At 33.0% G+C, this 19773-nt stretch overlaps 1 protein-coding gene across 1 annotated transcript in view; it reads right to left on the minus strand.

Moving 5' to 3' along the window:
• Nucleotides 1-19773, minus strand: part of LOC139092212 (uncharacterized) — a 58120-nt gene that overhangs the window by 28811 nt on the left and 9536 nt on the right. Inside the window, exon 2 of the mRNA XM_070642539.1 lies at nucleotides 17175-17330. Coding sequence (XP_070498640.1) covers nucleotides 17175-17273 — 99 coding nt within the window. The 5' untranslated portion in view covers nucleotides 17274-17330. The remainder of the gene's footprint in view (nucleotides 1-17174; nucleotides 17331-19773) is intronic.

The raw sequence follows: 19773 nt of genomic DNA on the forward strand, positions 1-19773 counted from the left end.
CAGACAACAATTTTTTTATCTTCCCAAAAATGGACACTACACATTAATCTAGTTTCGAGCGTTTACACAATGCTATGAGGCCATTTGAAGAATTTTTAGATGTGATTTGATTCGAATTTGTCATCTTTTTGTTTTGGTTATTGGGAGAACTTATTGCTGGTTGCAAGCTGGTTGGGAGATAGATTCGTATGGGTATAGCCTTACTATACTAGAGGTGACAGTTAGTATACCCTTGTCATGCTTCTTGCATGACTTCATACCCTAGTCAATAGCTTGGGTATACACCTGCCATGCTAAGAATCATTAACTAGTGTATACCCCTGCCATGCTAAAGTCAATAGGGAAGGGTATATCCCTACTATGCTAAGACTCAATAGCTAGGGGTACACCCTGCCATGCTAAGAGTTCCTGCCATGTTAAGAGTCAATAGCTAGGGTATACCTTTGAAATGCTAAGAGTCATTAACTAAGGTATACCCTTGACATGATAAGAGTCAATAGGCAGGGGTATACTACTGCTATGCTAGAATCAATAGCAAATTGGGTATGTCCCTGCCATACTAGAGTTAATAGCTAGGGTATACCACCGCTATGATAGTTTCAATAGCAGCTAGAGTTGCCCCTGACATGCTAAAACCAACTTCCAGACCAACTTCCAGGGGGTCCACAACCTCAATATTGGGGGTTCACGCTTCAAATAATTGAGCTTTAAGCATTTTTCCAACTTGCCACGCCACAAAAAATCAAAAGACTTCACCGCTATCATAAAACACACTCTCATGTCATGAAGGATTTGTCAAAAGGCACAATTTACTTTCAATAGAATCCATAAATTGATTTGAGTCAACAAACAAATCAGATTGCCAATCAATTCCTTATGAAGCAGATTTTTTCTTTTAGTATTACATTTTTATGACACAAATAGGTATTATGCAAATATGGATAACGTTGCGCAAACCCAAAGAGAGGGAGAGAAAAAAGTCTTCAGCTGCTCAACGGCAGCGCACTTAAGAAACATAAAAGAATCGTGAGTTATGAGGCATAAAAAAAGTGCCTAATGCGCCATTTAATTGATCAGTTTCTAAAACTGCAATTTCATACCGCCGCCGATTGATGAATTGCAGTCACGTGCAAATCTTATTGGCATACAGATCGATTGAGTGTTGGAAGTGGCTTGGAAATGGAGCTGAACGGAGATCATGACTTATTGACTTCTGACTTTATATTGATTCTAGCTCGGTTGGTGCTATGCTTGCCCAATTTAAAAGTGAATGAAATAACGCCTTAAGCTAGTGACTTAATTCTGTTTTTGGGTGAATTGTTATGCATCAACAAGTCAACAGACCTGGGCGGTACATAATTCGTGTGGCAGCTGCAATTGAATTGAATATTTTAACGAAAGTTCTTGTCGAGATTGAAAGGAAATTGATTGTGATGATATAATTACTGTGAACAAGATTCAGGAGATGCAAAATTATACGCAGTAGCTGAAAGCGATAAGCCACTTTACTCAAACTGGATCAACAAATTGGTAAATTATTGTTATTTACTTAATGATTATTTTTAAAAAATGAGTCCAATTAGAGTGGACGAAAAAGTTTCAGATCTTTAAGAATGATGGACATAAATTCATCAAATTTTTCAAATTATCGTTATTACATGCTTACGGTTTTCTTAGCTTCTTTTTACGAACATTTGGCTCTTATCCATTAAGAATGAATTTATTTTCTCATTTAATTCTGTATTTTTTTGGTATGATGTATGGAGGTATGGAGTGAATGGCTGGTCAGGGTTGGAATATATCAATAAATTTGCAGAAAAGTCACTAAAATCCTTCGAAATTTCGATGACTTGGTTAGGTCAAGGTGATTGATTGCTATGGTCTGCCTTAAAATTACAATACTGACTCGAAGATCTTAAGTTTGAGACTAAGGGATCATCCAGGATCATTATATTCATAATTCAGTAATTTTTAGACTCAATTTACTCAATTCATGAGAATCAGAGAACATCCAAATCCAATTAAATCAAAACAACGAGATCCAGTAACATCCAGAACTGTTATATTCATAATCCAGGAATATCCAGACTCATTTTACACAATTCATGAGAGTTAGGAACATTCAGATCAATACGCACAATAAAATGAGATCCAGTAACATCCAGAAGTCTCATGTCCATAATCCAGCAGTAACAAAGCTTCAATAAACGAAAAATCATCTAAAAATCTAGCAAATTTCCAATCTAACCTAAAATTTCCAGAATCAAATTCCATTCCCATCAACATCCCATCCTACACTCCCATCCCTGCAAGGGTCCAATGCATCAATATTATCATGATCACAAAATTGCACTATAAACAGCACTAAAGCACATATGAATTTTATGCATTTTTAATTTAATCATCTGATGGCATGTTATAATGAAAAATCAATTTCATCATTGTCATGAGCATGAAACATGGTAGAATATGAATTACTTTCAATAAAGATGAGCTGCCTACCATTTATGTCAGATTGTGGATGCATGATTTAGTGGAAATTACTTTTACTTTAAATTTATAATAAACATTTTTTTGGGAAGTTTATGTAATGATGCAATGAACTTCAGAACTGTGTACTTTAATGGGGGACGAATAAGAATCTCCGGACATTCTCTCGTTTACAGCATCCAATCATGATTCAAATGTAGTCTTTTTTTAACAAACAATACGCAACAACAAGCAAGCGAAAAGAACCGTTTTGTTAAGGCCGTGCGTTTTGTATTCCGTAAATTATTATTATGAATAACAATAACCGTCAATTCACTTTGCGTCGCAGTGTATTCTCATTATTGATATGCCTTATTCATGGTGTAATGAGCAAGTTGAAGAAGCATTCAATGAAAATTGAATGGAGTGTATTTTTATTATTGAAGACTATTGTTGTGTTGATGATCGTGATAATGATGGGGACTTATAGAACAGACTCGATATTGATACTTTAAGTGAATTGATGGTGTTATGAAGACGCTTAATATGAGAATTTTTATGGGAAATCTTGAGCAAGTAATTTAAATTCTTTAGATGCTTATCTTAAGTCTAAGAGACTTGAATGTGATTTTATGAATTCTTTGGTGTGAAGACAAGTTGGAAGGTCTTATGAGGAATAAATACTTGTGACTGGGATGTCTAAGAGTATTGACCAAAGAGTGTTAATCAAAAAGTTTTGTCAATTAAGCAATTAAATACTAACGGAAATTCGGAATTTAAATTATAACGAAATATTGAAGTTCAAATTTTGAACTTGAGAAATTTTAGTCTCAAAATTTTGTGAAATTTTGTCAGAGAAATTCATTTAAGTCGAATATTAAAACAGTAAGCATCTAAGAAGGTTTAGTTAGAGCATAAAGTCATTGAGAAGTATTTTTGAATACTAATAAGGATTTAAGCACAAGTAGAGGCCTTAAAAACAAGAAGAAACTTGAAAATTTTCAATTATCTGTTAAAGCGCTAAAAAAAGTGCTAAGCTGGAGATAGAAACAGCTTTAACGATCGTCGGAAGGATAGTAAACAAGTCAAACCATGCCATTGTACCCAAAAACTCAGGTAAGTCTATAGAATTCAGTAAAATCAGCTCCAATAATCAACTTACAGTACAGACTCAACCAAATGCATTCACTACTTATCAAAAACATGCTAAAATGACTCGAATATAAATTTTAATGAAACACTGATATGATGAATATATAACAGCTATGACCATAAAGCAATGGACTATTAAAATCTTATAAAAAGTCATGCTTCTGTTTATGACTTACATCAAAATTTAATTATATGTATTGAAAAAAAAGTTTTTATGTCGTCGATAACATCACACCACAAAAAGTCCATTTGCTCTAAATTGTCGTATCCAATGTTGCTATGTACGCGATAAAAAAGTAATCGATGGAAATTTAATTTTCAGTTTACGGTAGCAGCAACAAAAAAAAAGGCACAAAGTATTTTGACAAAGCATTGCGCAAATTTTCGCATTTGTTCGATTAATTTGAACGTGATAGGTCTGACAAAAGTTTGTCAATGTATGTACACACAGCATTGACTTGATTAATGGATTTTCGTAAGACTGTGGAAAAAACACACAAAAAAAAGATGTATATAAAGGTCTTCGGAACAGAAGAGTATCCATTTGCGATGAAGAATAACAAACAAAACAGGCACAAAAAACACAGGCAATTGCATGCAATATCTACTTAAAGGTTAATAACATCTTCGTATGTTCAGTCAGAAAAAAATAATTGAAAAATAATTTTTTTTTTTTGGTGAATTGTGACAAAAGGTAAGAAAATCGCTGGATGTTAGCGATCGTGCTTGATAATTTTTTGGTGCATCTTTCTGAATTTTATATTATTCAGCATTAATTTTGTCCGTTTGTCCAAAATTCAAATAATTTTCGACCGTTATTATTCAAATACTTTACAATTGTTATTTTCTTCTTTAATCATGTCTTCAAAAAGTGCGTTTTAATCGATCCTTACTAAACCAATCGATACCATCCATCTTTACGTACAACGTGTAAACCAAGAAGTACGAAACAAAAAATTGTGATTCAAGATCTTTTTCTTGCCACATAACGATGATAAATTGTCGGCAATCTTTCTTATTCGATCGCTATTATCAAGCCATTTGTCAGTGAATCAATATAACGGAAGCGCACTCTGAAACTGTACAGGAACAAATTCGAATGCGTGATTCTGATAAATTATATCTGACGCGTCATCCATGAAATTGAACTGCCTTTTATGGCAAGTCCAATTTAGGCCTTCTTTAAAGTCATTTGTCATTCAGGGAGGAATTACTGGTAAAAATTAGACGATAAGCCAGTCAATAAGCATTGATGAACTTTCACTCAAATTCTCTCAACGATGCAGCATCAGATGCCATAAACTGAAGCATACCTAAAAACCTCTCACATTTGTATCATATCGATTAGTGGAACTCACACGACATACATGCATGCACTCGCATCTATTGAGCAATAAAATTCTGTGCGCATTGCCACCCGCTGTTACAACGCTATATCTACTATGCTTTGTGTTTGTTGACACGTTGTAATGCTGAATGGGAAAGCTTGTTAGGTAGTTAAGGGGATTAGGTGTATTTCCTAGACATTTTTTGAGTGATATTTGAGTTTTGGAATGTTGGAAGTATTTTGTGGATGGATTTTTGTGGGTTTAGATGTAGATGAATCTGTAGGAATTGCTGTTATTGGATGTCGATGCTTAAAAATGCAGTTTAAGTTCAGTCTTCAGATCAATCATAGATTTAGTGCACAAGCTTCGTCTATAGGAACTAGGAGTTAGCAATCAGTAGTCAGCGAAATCTATAGCAAGCCATGGACCACAATCGATCTTCAATTGAGTCAAGACAATGCTCAAGAACTCCAAGATGCCTCTGACTCAAATATAACAGTCCAATCATCCTTAAGGGTTAGTGACCAAAAGTAATAAAAGGAACAATAACTTTACTACATTGTCATCTTGTGCCTCTTCACTCACCGGATATTATTTGCTGTTACCATTAACCCGAGGCTTATTCGATTTCATTTTATTAAAGTGTCGGGACTAATGTTGCTTAATGCTCAATTTTACTGCCGTAATCATTGCTATAGCTGCAGTCTATATCAATATTACAGCCGTAATCATCAGTCTGCATCAATATTGAGAGCAGGTCTGCACTTTGTAAGTTCCAAGTCAGCCTACTGAGTACAATTTTGCATATTTATTATGAATCAAGTCTGTTTGTGCCTTAAATTTATGAATCAATTCCATTTCTCAACACCTTCACTACAATAATATCAATTTAAAGCCACAGCTGCTTCTTCTTTACTTCCATTCACCTTTCTTTACTTCCATTCACCTTTCTTTACTTTTCTTTTCATTCTATTTCTCTTCTTTTATGCTTATACATCTCATTGTACAAAAGTAAGTAGCCATAAATGCGAACATAACAATAATTTTATGGCATTTTTTTTATGAACCGTGAATCATTAAGATAAGGTAGTGCATCAAAATGACCAGCTTTTTCTGTCTTATGATTGTTAACTACCATAATATTTATGTGTGCATATACATATGTAAAGGATATACACATACATTTGATGTAAAAGATTGAGTCATTAATAGCATATCGAATGCAATGCTTAACACTTTTTTTTATCATGTACAATTCTTTGTTTCTTGTGAAAATCGAAGATGAGAAATGGGTTTGTTCATAAATAATGTCCAACAAAACACCCAAAATTTTGAAAATTCAAATATGAAAAAATCGTTAAAAATTCAAATTTGAAAAGTTCGTTACATTGAATTTTGAAATTACAGATTTTGAAAATCATTGAAAATTCAATTTTGAAAAATACGTTAAAGATTGAAAAATCAAATTTTAAATTCAAAAAAACCGTTAAAAATTCAAATTCCAAAAATCCGTTAAAATCCCAAACCCTCGATAGACATCATTCTCAAACGACTTCCAATGATAAGCGAGAGTAATTTTGTCTGTTCCACAGAAAGAACAAGTAAAATGAGACGAAAAATACAGGTTGGTGCAAATAAATCATGTGGAATGCTTCTCGTATGCATAAATAATATTAGCCCTGAAGATGAGAGTTCATTACATGTGCATATTTTATTATGTTTTGGGAATAATATGGATGCAAACATGGCCAGTGACAACAAAAAAAGAGATTGTTGCAAAAAAATCTTGTTCTGCGCCCCCCATAAGGCTGTATGAAAATTATGTTGTAAGAATCCAATCGCAAAATTACCCTTCAGGTTAGTCCTTGAACAGGTTTTTTTCGGCGGCGAACACATTACTTAATCTACAAATTTATAAATATAATATCCAACGGTATCATGGCGTGTATGTGACCATCATATGAATTTTAAATCATTTCCTCGATCGTGATTTTTGATAAGAAATTATTTGCGTTCCTGCTCATCCACAAACTTTTTTCAGAACCCCAGCAACACTAATAAATTCTTAAAATCCGTTACTTTTATATGCTATTGCCATATAACTCTTACATTCTGAATACATATTTATGTGATGATTCTTTATTTGAACATGCACAACAAAAAGTTCACAATTCTGGAATTTATATTCGAAATTAATACAAATGGATCGATGGTGATAAATTTATATCCAGCCATTCCATTCACCATATATTTTCATTGATGTGATGTTAATATTACAAGAAGTAAAAGGGACTTATTTTCAATTACAAAACTTAATGTACGTTGATCATACATATTGTCCATAAAATGTCGTGTTCATTGTGTGTGGGTTTTGAGTTACAAGCGCAATTAAGTATTGTAATGAGCTATTAATATTTTATTGTAATTTATCTGTCGTAATGTTGTGTGCATTCCACAGATAATTCAGGGATTGTTGTGATTGTCCAAAAATATATTGCAACGGAAGCAACGAACTTCGTCGCAGTGAGGAGTAAAATTGTGGAATGTCATTAACAAGGTAATAAACCAATAAAGATTTAAATTGTTGGATTTTAATAAGGTATGAAAGTTTAAGGAACTAAAATTTAGGGATTTGGGGAAATTTGATTAAGTTGAGGATGAGTTGGATGAATTTAGCTGAAGTTCGATGATTTCTTGAAGTTTAGCTAAGTTCAAATTCATGTTGTAGCGTACATTTGAGATTTGAAAAATATTTATGTAGTTTAAGGCCCCTTTTTATACAAAAGTTCAGTGTTTACTTAAATTTTGAAGAATAAACATGTTAAAATTATTATTTTCAATCCGTACGGAGTTCTAAATTACAATTATACTCTGGTTTGAAATAATTCGATGTCCATTCATGCTATGGATGCTGAATATAAAGCTCAAATCTCATAAGAATCGCAAAATATAAAATTGTCATCGGAAATTATTGAAATTTCACTTTTAAGAGTAAACTGAACTTGATATTATTAATTACTAGCAAAAGCAATAGATTCTGATAATAGAATATCATGATTCCGTTGCTTCAAGACTATCCAAAGACATCATTCATCTGCAATCTTTCCAAATTATTACTAATTTGTCATTTAAAACCCATTTCATTTAAGTCACAAAAACGTTTAATTTCAACTCATAATTCTCACTAATTTTCCATAATTTCACAATACTAGCCGGAAGCTCAACAGACACCTCCAAATGCATAATTCATTTCCTAACAATAACGATGACTCGTCAAAATACCAAATGCACAATGATGACAGAAAATATTCATTGGATTGAATTAAAATCCCCGTGAAAAATTTCCAGAAGCTTTGTTGATGATTGTTACAATTATTTCATAATTTTTATGATATTGTCTTAACTGTGCTGTATTTAAAGACAGATAAATTCCCAGTGACTCATGGAAAACAAGAAGTTTACGTCAGGGTGAAGAACCTTGCAGATTCTTCCTTATTTTATTCATTAACTTGCACAATATTAAATTGTATTGATCATTTTATTAGCTTTAATGGCATTTGATCATTAAAATTAATCCAAAGTCTGCGACTTGCTTCAATTCTATTTAACAGCGTCTATTAAGTTCAAAAAAGACTTTTTTATTGCTCATTTTGTAATTTCTGGCATTATAAAGAAAATAAAGTCATTAAAATTTCCCATCTAGATCAGTGGTGGGCAACCTATGTGCTGCGGGACACCTTTGTGGTATGGCTCGACCGAAACCGTACATGGTATATGGTTCATGATGTTTCCAAGCACATTGGTGTGTCGCGGCACACAGGTTACCCATCACTGTCCTAGATGCTTTTGCATATTATGGATACATGCCATTCAATGACCTATAAGAAATTTCTTTGGCTATATGTCGACAGCAATTTAATATTAAGTAATCATGGGGTCATCAAAACTTGAAGTTATGTAAAATTAAAATTAATAACATTTTTCTCCTTTCCACATCATCATCACATTTAATGATAATACACTTAATAGTACTGTATTTTACAAGTCGACCGAATAATAGGAACCGTTAGAGATTAATTGTTGCTGTTGCCATTATCGAAAGAGAGAGTGTGATGCATAATCTGATTGATCACTTTCATCTCTATGCTATTCATTGTTCGTCATCTTTAATAGCGATAAACTTATCAGACTTAATTATTGAATATATCCATCAATCAATCATAACTTTCATTGTATGTACAAATATGTAGATTCAGATGTTTATTACCGTTACAGTTCATAATGTTTTCAATTCATTTAAGTTTGAATGTTTTGATCGAGTTATTTTGTGGATTGAGGAGTTTGATAACTAATGAGAGGTTATGTTTGATTTGGATTGTGATGCATGGCAGTTTTGTTGAGATTGGAAATCAATAAACGGTGATTTTAATCTATGTGAATAAGAATCAGGTGAATTGGATTGAAGTGGTAATGAATGGGGTTGAATTGAATGTGTAACGGAACTGAGCTGAGTTAGCCCGTGTGACACAATGCTGCAATCAACAAGCAATTACTCAACCAACAGTTCAGTTCCACGTTCCGATGGTTTTTGATGCCTTATTAGAGACGATGACTGTTTTTGTCCTTATGGACGTTTTGCTTTCCCCTACATTGCACGCTGCATGACCCATATGCAACGTACCTAGCCACAATTTGTGTGTCGCGAATCAGTTAGTGTGACTAGAACTGCGAAAAAGCACCAGAATCTATCTAGACTTTTCCTGGGATCGAACCTGGGACCTTTGAATCAATTGCCCGACTTCTTTACCAACTTGACCATTGACGCATTTTCCTGATTCAACCTGATCTCTACGTTATGCTGCTCAGGCAAACATCTTGCAGTTCGCAAAATTCACACAATCATCATCATTTCCAACCCAAAAAACTTCATTTCTTCTTCCTAAAATTTTACAATCTCTTTTTTCTCACAGCCACTTAAAAATTCAGCAAGACTTACAACATCACGTGTTAAGTGTGCTTAAATTAAATGCTACAGCAGTCATCAACACAGATAGTTGCATCCTCGTGAGACATTTTTTAGCGATCAAAACATCATAAACATTTTACAAAATGCCTGCATTTATTGAGATTGCTAAAAGGCAGCTTCATGGCCTTCGATATTAAATGGTTTGTGAATCCAAGAATTTGCTACTGGGCTTGATAATTGATGACATTTACAGCATGCGCATATAGAAATGCTAAATGTTTTAATTAAATTGAATCTTTATTACAGTCACTGTGGCTGTGTCCAGTGAATTCTTAGAAAGAGTTTTGTACTCGATTCCATATCAACCTTGCTAAAGTATTAGATTACACGAATAACTTAAATTTGTTATGTCTAACATTTTTCTATATTTAGAGCAGCTAGATCAGTGGTGGGCAACCATTTAGTATGCTTTGCACCTCTTGATGGTAAGACAGCTCACGGCATACGATTCATGGTAGGCTCCAGAAAATACAGCGACACACTAGTGTGCCGCGGCACTACTGTGTGTCAGTTGCCCACCACTGAGCTACATATAAATCATTCATTTAAATATAGGATATATCAAAAAGGCACACACACAAAAAACATTTGTTAAATTTATAAAATGATTTTCATAATTTATGCTGAATTTTTAATAAACAGCTTTTAATAAATATAGAGTGAAGCTAACAGAATGAAAAATGGATATCAATTACCGGTTTTAGGACTTTGAATTTTTAATCATACTCAATGCTTTAAAATTTGCATTTTATTTATATCAAAAAAAAAAACTTGAGCCGTTCATATATATTCTAATTTTCAAGGACCTTATGCATGAATGAGTATGAAGCTGTTTGCTAGCCCGAAAGGCATGCGTTGGTATCGTGCCGGTATAAAGATTTGAGTGTGTTAATTGTATTTGCTTTAGCACGAGCAGGAAAGGTATGATTTTGAGGCAATAGTTGCTGACTGAGTGGCAAGTGAACTAAAGTGTCTGTGACTTGTTATGGTACTAAATCATTGCGGATCTGATACATTGATTATAGGGTTGAGACTAGGAAAGTCATTATGGGTACCAAACCCAAAACCACAGCATCTGAACAAAACTGTACCAAAGCTGACCATGAGTCATGATTCAAGACTCTAAACCCAAATGAGATTAAGCATTCCGGGCAGGTAATATGCATAAGTTTACAAGTTATTACACTTAATCCTTTTCCATGAAAAAATCATTTATGTTCAATGCAATTTAAATATCCAGCACTTGATGAATCCAATCAAAATATATTATGGCATCGGTCTGCATACTCAAACTCATTTATCATAAAAGATTTACTTTATATTCAATACAGAATATTTGTAATGTAATTTTTCTTCATGCCATTATTACAATGTTTATGACTCATGACTTTATCCTTTTCCTTACGTGAGATGTTCTTATGAATCTGAAATTCATTTATTAAGGTTATGACACTTCAATTTCGAATGTTAATGGAAACAGATGTAAAGTAAAAAGAAAAGTATCCTTGATCATAAATCGCATCCATAGATAAAGTCTTTGAGCATTCAGCAACTGACAGTAAAATATGTAAATTGAAATTCAATTTCCCTCTGACTGTCTGTACTATAAGTAATGCAATTTAATACTCGGACTAGTGGCTGCATATAAATTTCGTGTTAATTAAGATGGAAGCGATATTAATTGAGTAAAAATCTTTGACTATAGTCATTAACTAATGATTGTTTATTGTGGAAGTCGATATTATGACAATTTTAATTACTGACTATAAATATTTTTGTGAGAATTCTATAGTCAGGTGTAGAATGCTTCGAATTCCAACTGAATTTATTCATGTCGGATCATAAAGAATGAGTAGAATGGATTATGTATGACTAGTCATCAGGAGAATAATGCTTTATTTATGACTGAAGTAATAAAAGTGATTTGAAAATGTGGATGCGTGCTAGCTCATAAAGAATATAGTTTATGGATGCTGTATTGAGAGTTATTTGCAGTTTTTATGATCTGCTTAAGGACAATATCGATTATTGGCATATCAAAGGCGGCTGTTCATTTTAGTTTAATTTTATTGATTTTCATTGTATTTTCGAAAAATTCGAAATCAATTTCGAACTAATTTCGAAGTATTCGAATTAAAATGACAATAATGTTGATTATTTGGAAATGCTTGCTCAAAAAGAAGCTAAGAAACTTAAGAAGGGTGCTGAATATTTTGCAAATACTGTAACTTGAGCTTTATGACCAATAATTCCCATCCAAATCCAATAAAATAACACAAAAGTAGTTCTACTTGAACATATAAGTAAGATTTATATGAACGCAAGCATCCAGAGTGATTTCTTCCCAAAATACCCAACAAAATCAAGATATTTTCAACGAAATTGATGATTTTAACCCAAAAATCCATCCTAACTACGCCCTTGCACCTGTCTAAACATTTACAACCATCCCATAAACAGCCAAACACTTCCTCAAACAAACGTAACATTCACTTTTCTTTATGGAACAATAATTCTTCGAAAGTGAAATGTATATACATGTGGATGGAGAGCATAAAACCAATCCTATGGTCAAATGCTCATTTCTTATGTGAGCAGAAAGGAGAGACAACAATTGAAAGTAACGAGTTCAACAACATCACGATTCTCACATGCAATGGATCATTTTTTTTTTTTCTTCTACTTATTCAGCTTCTCTTCTTACGTCACATTTTATTGATTTATAGCTCTTTATTATCATATGTGAGAAACTTATCCCGAATCTTCTCCCGTGGTGGCAATCGCTTGGGTATAATTTTCAACCATCCATGAAACTATCGAGAATGTGTGAAGGAACAGAAGAATAATTTAGTTTTAATGAAAACGTGTCAGAATCTTCAACGACGACAGCAATAAACAACAATTTGTCGTCAATTAGCTCAAACCATGCACCATTCAGCCCCAAAAAAATAAAATGATTTAGAGCACTTTCGTTGCTGTGTTTCATGCTCACCAAATTTGTATCGCAAAAAGAATGCAATCGGAATATTTAATAGGTGTGCAGTCAGTCAATAAACAAAATAAAAGGCATAAGACAATCACGACGGCATTAGACTCAAGTGATGTTATGAAGTAAGTTAGGCAATGTGCGCTAAATCTTTTGTTGTTTTTTGGTCTTTCCTTTACTGCTCTGTTCACTATATAGATGGTGGAAACAAAGACATCGGAATTTAGGTGCAGAAATTTCACCCTGCGGGTAAACATCGCACAAATAAATGCATGCGGCAAGGCAATCAAATAAGCATTGATCCAAATTTTTTTGGTGCTCTTCTCTTTTACGCTTCTTCTAATTCTGTTTGGTCTTACTGCTTAGTCACATAAGAAGAAGAGGAATGTTTGATTGAGAATTAAAAAGGAATTGCTTTTTGGTTTTATTAATGCGTTCTGGGCAGAGTTGGATTCTGGATAGAAGAAGCATTGGTTGAAGCAACAATTGATAACTTTATTGACTTTCTAGTCTTGATTCATAGACCTACAATTTTTAATGGGATCAGAACTACTCTTTTGATGGCCCTGTTGCCTACAAAGGATCAATATGAGTCGCGTTTTTAACATTTCCTTTTCGAAAAAGAACAGATGAAAAATTTACCTATGCCGAGTTTCGAACCCATGATCGCTGGATCGATATTAGGTACCGAACTACTAAACCATTCCTTCATCGAGTCGTTCCGATTCGAAACATGTTCAATAGCAGAAGATCTATAAATTATATCTAACTTATTTCACTATTCAGAACATCTACTCTCCAGTAGCCTGAGCATAAAAGCATCAGATCCCTTAATGCCTAACTCTGGCTTTCAAACTAATTTTTCACAACATTTTCGACAAAATTCTCAAAAAAATTGAAAAATTGAGAATAATTTTTTATAACAAGTCAAATTAAATGCAACACATTTTATACCTACATCCTATGCGCATAAATTTATTAATTATGAAAAATTTTCTCAATCGATGCAATTTGTTTTTTCTCGCGACTAGAAAATAACATTTTAGAGGTAGCTACAAGCTAAATGTTGAAGACATTTAAAATTATTAAAAACTCATTAAATAAAAATGTTAAAAAAATCTTCTAAGCAGTGAACATTTTGCACGTTGTGATTGCTGATCATTATTATTAAATAATTTATATTAATTATTGTAGCAGCTATGAGAACAGCATGTAGGTTTTATAAATGAGATTTTAAATTTCTGTAGAATTTTTAAAGCTAGTTAGACATTTATGCAGGTACCATTTTGTTTGTTGGCATATGATGACATTTCTGGAGTTTAAGCCGGTCGGTACAGTATGGGAATGGGACATCAACGATATATCATTGGGAATTCAGGAATGAGCACAAGTGGGCAAAACACCTTAGAACTAGACATCACCCAAACATTGTCTTGTCATTAATTAGTTGCAACGTCTTTTTGTCCACTTGGGAAGAGAAATACAGAAAATGTATGATTTATATATGAGATTTTGCCATATGGTCGAATAAGCCCCGATAGCTCAGTGGTAGAATCATGCGATTGGAAATCAAAGGACGTGAGTTCGAGTCCCACTCATATACATTCAAAAGTTGCCATTTTGGAGTCGAGGTGGCAATACACTTAGAACCAAGTGTCAACTTGAAAAAATGTTCAAATTCACTGATTGAAGACCATTCCCGAATACGACTCGGATTTTGTATAGAAAAGTCAGCTCAAGCCGACCTGAATTCCTATAAAATCCGAGTCGATATTGAGCTCAGTTAGGTACGTCACTCGGATTTGGTTATGTCACTCTGGTAGCCATGTAATATTCAAAGTATGTCTACTAGAATCAGCAACACTTCATTGTGTACTGATCAGGTTACTATCTACCAGGCACAGCATCACTTTAATTCTGTACCGATCGGGTTACTGACTGCTGATGAATATTTTGAGTGCTATAAAGTTCAACATTGAGGTAAATAACATTTTAGCACGTAAAATCCACAAAATACCGGAATTGACTCTAATTATACGCAAGACCACCAGAATGTCGACCATGATTCTTTCAACTTTTAAGGCAATAATCATGAAAAATTATCAATTTTCCTCAAATAAAATCAAAAATTATTAGTTCAAAGACTCAGACATTTTCGGCTACATGCTTTCTTAATTTCCGTAAAATTTTATATCTCAATAACTCGAACACCTTGCTCAAGTGATTACTGCCTTGAAAATTACTGAGATCAAACTGATAATGATTCATTGCTCATAAAATTATCAAACATGTTAGTCGATTAACGCTGAAAGTTAATTCCAATCCGAGAAGAGAATCTCGATCAAAACATAAATTTTGCAGCCTTTCTGCCATATCCCATCCTTCCAATATAAAATAATTACAATGTTGAATATTTCTGGAATCGCCGCAAATTTTTAAAGATTTACGCATTTGTGATCAAGACATAAAATCTCTGTTTATCGTTTTACATCCACACAGCACATTGAAATAAATTGTAAGGAGCCAGGTTAATCCCGTTTTAGTTCTGCTCCAAATCCAGAAAAAATTGTGTCCAAAAGTTATGTGCATGAAATGGCAATTGCAAAAACACAAAAAAAACATAAATTTTTGATTGTTTATGAGTTTGGCCTTTTCTGCCTTAATCGTTTTTCGAGTATCTGCTTGTTTCATATCCAAAAGCCTTGCAATATATACACAAAAATAATTTTTAAATTAAGTTGTTAACCGAATACTCCTCTCCGCAATTGCTTGATGCACCTTTGTGATATCATTGATTTTAAATCTTAAATGATGAGGAATTTCAAATGAAAATTGCGCAAGTCCAAAAATTTAAGGTTAATGCTCGTTTTGTTTAAATAAGGGAAGAAATCAATCAAAGGAAAGAGTTAAATGAGTTCAAGCTGTCGGATAATAGCTATGAACTGATGGATTAAATTCTCAATAACTTCCGCAATTCTCTTTTGAAAGCTTAATGAAGCTAAATTCCAATCAGTCTGCAAAAAACAATTTATTTGTTGCTTAGTCAAGAATTTTAGTTCCCCGACAAATTAATTCAAGTATTTAACCTTCAATGCTGTATTTGTGGACTTGCACAACTTTCACTTGAAATTTAAGTTTTTTTCAAATGCAAAAATTCCCTTCGAGCATTTAAGACCAAACCCAATAAACGTTAGATGCCATCATTTATCAACAACTTATTACTTTGCTTACGCGATTTTCTTGTTATTCTGATTTTTTTGCGGTATCGAATAATGCGATAATGTAGTTTAATGCGATTATTGAATCAATTGATTCTCTACCTTAAATAAAAAGTATTTTCATGTTTTTTTCGGTTCTTCTTCTTTTTTCTGGGTATTTGAAAGTTCATTGGTCATTAATATTTACAAATTATTGAACAGCAGAGCTGATATGTTGTGGAATGTTTTACCTCATTGAAATTAGTTAAGTGGCATTGTGAGGAAGTGAATAGACATTGCCAATTCAAAAAAAATCAGTTATTTTGAGATAAAATTTGAATTTTGTGCAACTTTTTGGAACAAAAGACCAATAAAATTGAAAATGATTGAATTTTGCAACAATTATCCATAAAAACTGTCCTGGATCTTGTTATTATCAATCTTCAAGTCACTAAACATGCAAAGATCAACATTATGATAAGCATAAAGCTTAATTCAATCTAAAAATTTACAAAAATGAATTTTTCAACCTCAAAATTTTGTAAACAAACATTTGAAATGTCAAAACAAACAAGAAGCAGGACTAAAACTTGAATATCTACTTTAATAGCAAACATCTCTGACAAATAAAGCTGTTTATTGTTGTCCTAGCTGCATTATTTGTTTCAATACGATGTCGCATACTTAATGCTTCACAATATCTACGTGATTTTGCACATTTATCATGTCTATCATAGAAATTCCAATAAAATATTCTACATTCATAACCACATGCTGGCTTATTTGGCATACCCATGTCTATTCACACCCATTGAATGAAGTTTTACAATCAATAACTGTATGTTTAGCAAAATTGATGATTTTCATATCAACATCAATTCTCGACTGCATTATTACTTCATCAAATGGTAAAGTCTATCGACATTAATCAAAAAAATTTACATATATCCACTTGATAAATATCAACTCTACTGTATTAAGCATGCAACATTCTGTTTATGGCTGATGCAACTTACCTTGTATAGCTTATCTTTAGAAAACCAAATGTCTTCTTCTTCCTGATCCATGGTTAGATCGTCTCTCGATCGATTCAATATTTTACGCCTCGACACCATTTTTTTGGAGCTTTTTTATTTGTGTGATATTTGCAAATTGTGTGCTAATTTATTTTACTGTAATTAAAATAAGAGAAAAAAAAAAATGGAATTAAGTAATTATTGCATTTAAGTCAAGCGTCAAAAAATTATGAAATTAAATGCAGCGCAATTTTGCTGCTAATTTTTTAAACATAAATTTACGTCAAAGATAATTTTTATTGCTATTTTGTTCGATTTGTAAAGTTGCTTGAGCTGTCGCTTTTATGCAAAGAAAAATACACAATGAAGCCGTCAAGTTGAACGCCAACCTTGACATTATGAGATTACAATTTTATTTTTTGTACAAAGTAAAAATATCAGAGGTTTTGTGCTATGTCCACTGAGAATAACAATTTTTGGTAACACTTTATTCTTTCAAGAACTCACTTGAGTGAGTTAAGGGGAGCTAAGGCAGGGTTGGCTATTTGAGATGTGATTGATAGCTAGTTGGATGTGATTCCGAACATCACAAAGTGGAAAACTTGAATTTTTATCACATAACTTGGTGTTTGCAATCTCTAGGGCACTGCAAAGTCACCACAATTACAGATCCACATTCACACTCAGCCACATAATTAACAACCCTGATCCAAAATCATTTTTGAATAAATTATTGGAAGTAATTAATGATTCTTTCGCTTGAAGATACTCAACAGGATCTGCTTTCAATTTCTAGTTTTAGATTGCATCTTACCAATTTAGAAGGTCAAACTGGAAGTCTGCTTACAGGGATATAAAAAAAAAAAAAAACTTTTATATATCCACAATATAAAAATTGAGATTAAAGCATCATCTTCTTCAACCTCAATCCAGAATTTATCGTCTCGTAAAATAACTAAGTCTACTACGGAATGCAGCAATAAAAATGGTTTTTTTAGGTTCTGTTTTAGAACTTCACACTGACTTTGAAACTAAAAACTTTTTAATGTCCAATTCCATTAATTTATGATGTCGGAAAGAAATGCCATAAATATGTTAGAGACAATAAGTTTAAAGGTTGGTCTTGAATGGATTTAAAGAGATTCTCAAGCATTATTTGTTCAGAAATGTCAAGATAAAGTTGTTAAGCATCTGGTCATATCGGTACCCTTATAAAATATCCATAAGATTATTTTAAGTGCCATACAACTATTTCCCTTCGTCATTGTGAAGGACGATGAGGCATGAGATGCGGTAATGAAAATTATGGAAGCTGGATGAGGATGATTGATGGGTTTGGTATGGAATGTGACTTTATTGTAATTGACTTTCTTTAATCTTTAAGATTGCATGCTACTTTGTTGATTCATAGAGAGATTCTTTGTCTTTGTGAGTCAGATTGGTCTGTAATGTGGAATATCTATAGAATTTGTTTATGGGTCATTCACTTCTGCTGTCTAGCAGTTAGAAAACATGCAATTGTAACGATCAAATGAGTCAGGAAGTCCGCAGGTGATACAAGGCTCCATTTGGAAGCTACTTGGAAACAACATGACCTTGTGACGCGTGGAAGTTTTGGTCTATTTAGTAGCTAACTAAATTACAAAGTACATTAAGACCTATTGACACGTGGAAGTTTAGAAACTCAAATAATTACAGAACAAGCTCTCGTACCTTGAAGAAGAGTTGTGAAAATTCAATTTTTTGACATTTAAGGCAATACAGAACAACTCTTAATAACTTTTTATTTATAATAAAACCACTAACAGCACGTAAACTGATCATTTTTGATTGATTTTGTAACGTTTAGAAAATTTTGCAAGTACAGCATTTCAGCACAGCACAGAAAATATATAATTTTGTCAAGGTTACACAGTCTACACCTAGACGAGATTTTTTTTTTCAATCAAAAAGTTGACTGCTCGACTTCAAGTTCTAACATACAAAAAAAATGTGTATCAATTTTATTTATAATCCTCAGTAGGCTTTGAAAAAAATAATATGTTAATAAATTGTTCCACACGTTTTCCAATTTTTCTTCCTATACGCAAAATATTTATGTGTCGATTCTCAAGAATTGTTGATTATTTTTGGTTTCACATGATTGCATTCATTCTAGAAGAGTGATCAGCAATTATTGTGCTTATTACGATGGAATTTTAAAAGCTGTAGAGTTGAAAAATTGGCAATCCAGCATATTTAGAGTCTAAACAGCAGTTTTACTTCCTAAACATAACTCTCTAAAGCGATGTTGTACAAGCTGTGTGATGTGACACACTAGTGTGTCGTGGTAATGTCATAAACCATATGTCGTGTGCCATCAAGTTGTCATGCGGCATGAAACCATGTCATGTGGCATACGGTTGACCTTTCTAAAGAATTTTGGGCTGAATCACTTTGGTGTAACTGTTGAGTGGTAGTGGACATGTCGCGACACACATGTTGCCCACCACTACACAATAGTAACACCAGAGTGATACAGACTAAAAAATAGTAAGTATTAATTAACACTACAAACAAACTTTTATTTAAATTCCATTCATTTTGTCATCATTCGTTG

This window comes from Chironomus tepperi, unplaced genomic scaffold (genome assembly GCF_022539635.2).
Source record: "Chironomus tepperi strain 1889 unplaced genomic scaffold, CSIRO-AGI_Ctep_v1 contig_298, whole genome shotgun sequence".
In the NCBI taxonomy this organism is placed as follows: domain Eukaryota; kingdom Metazoa; phylum Arthropoda; class Insecta; order Diptera; family Chironomidae; genus Chironomus; species Chironomus tepperi.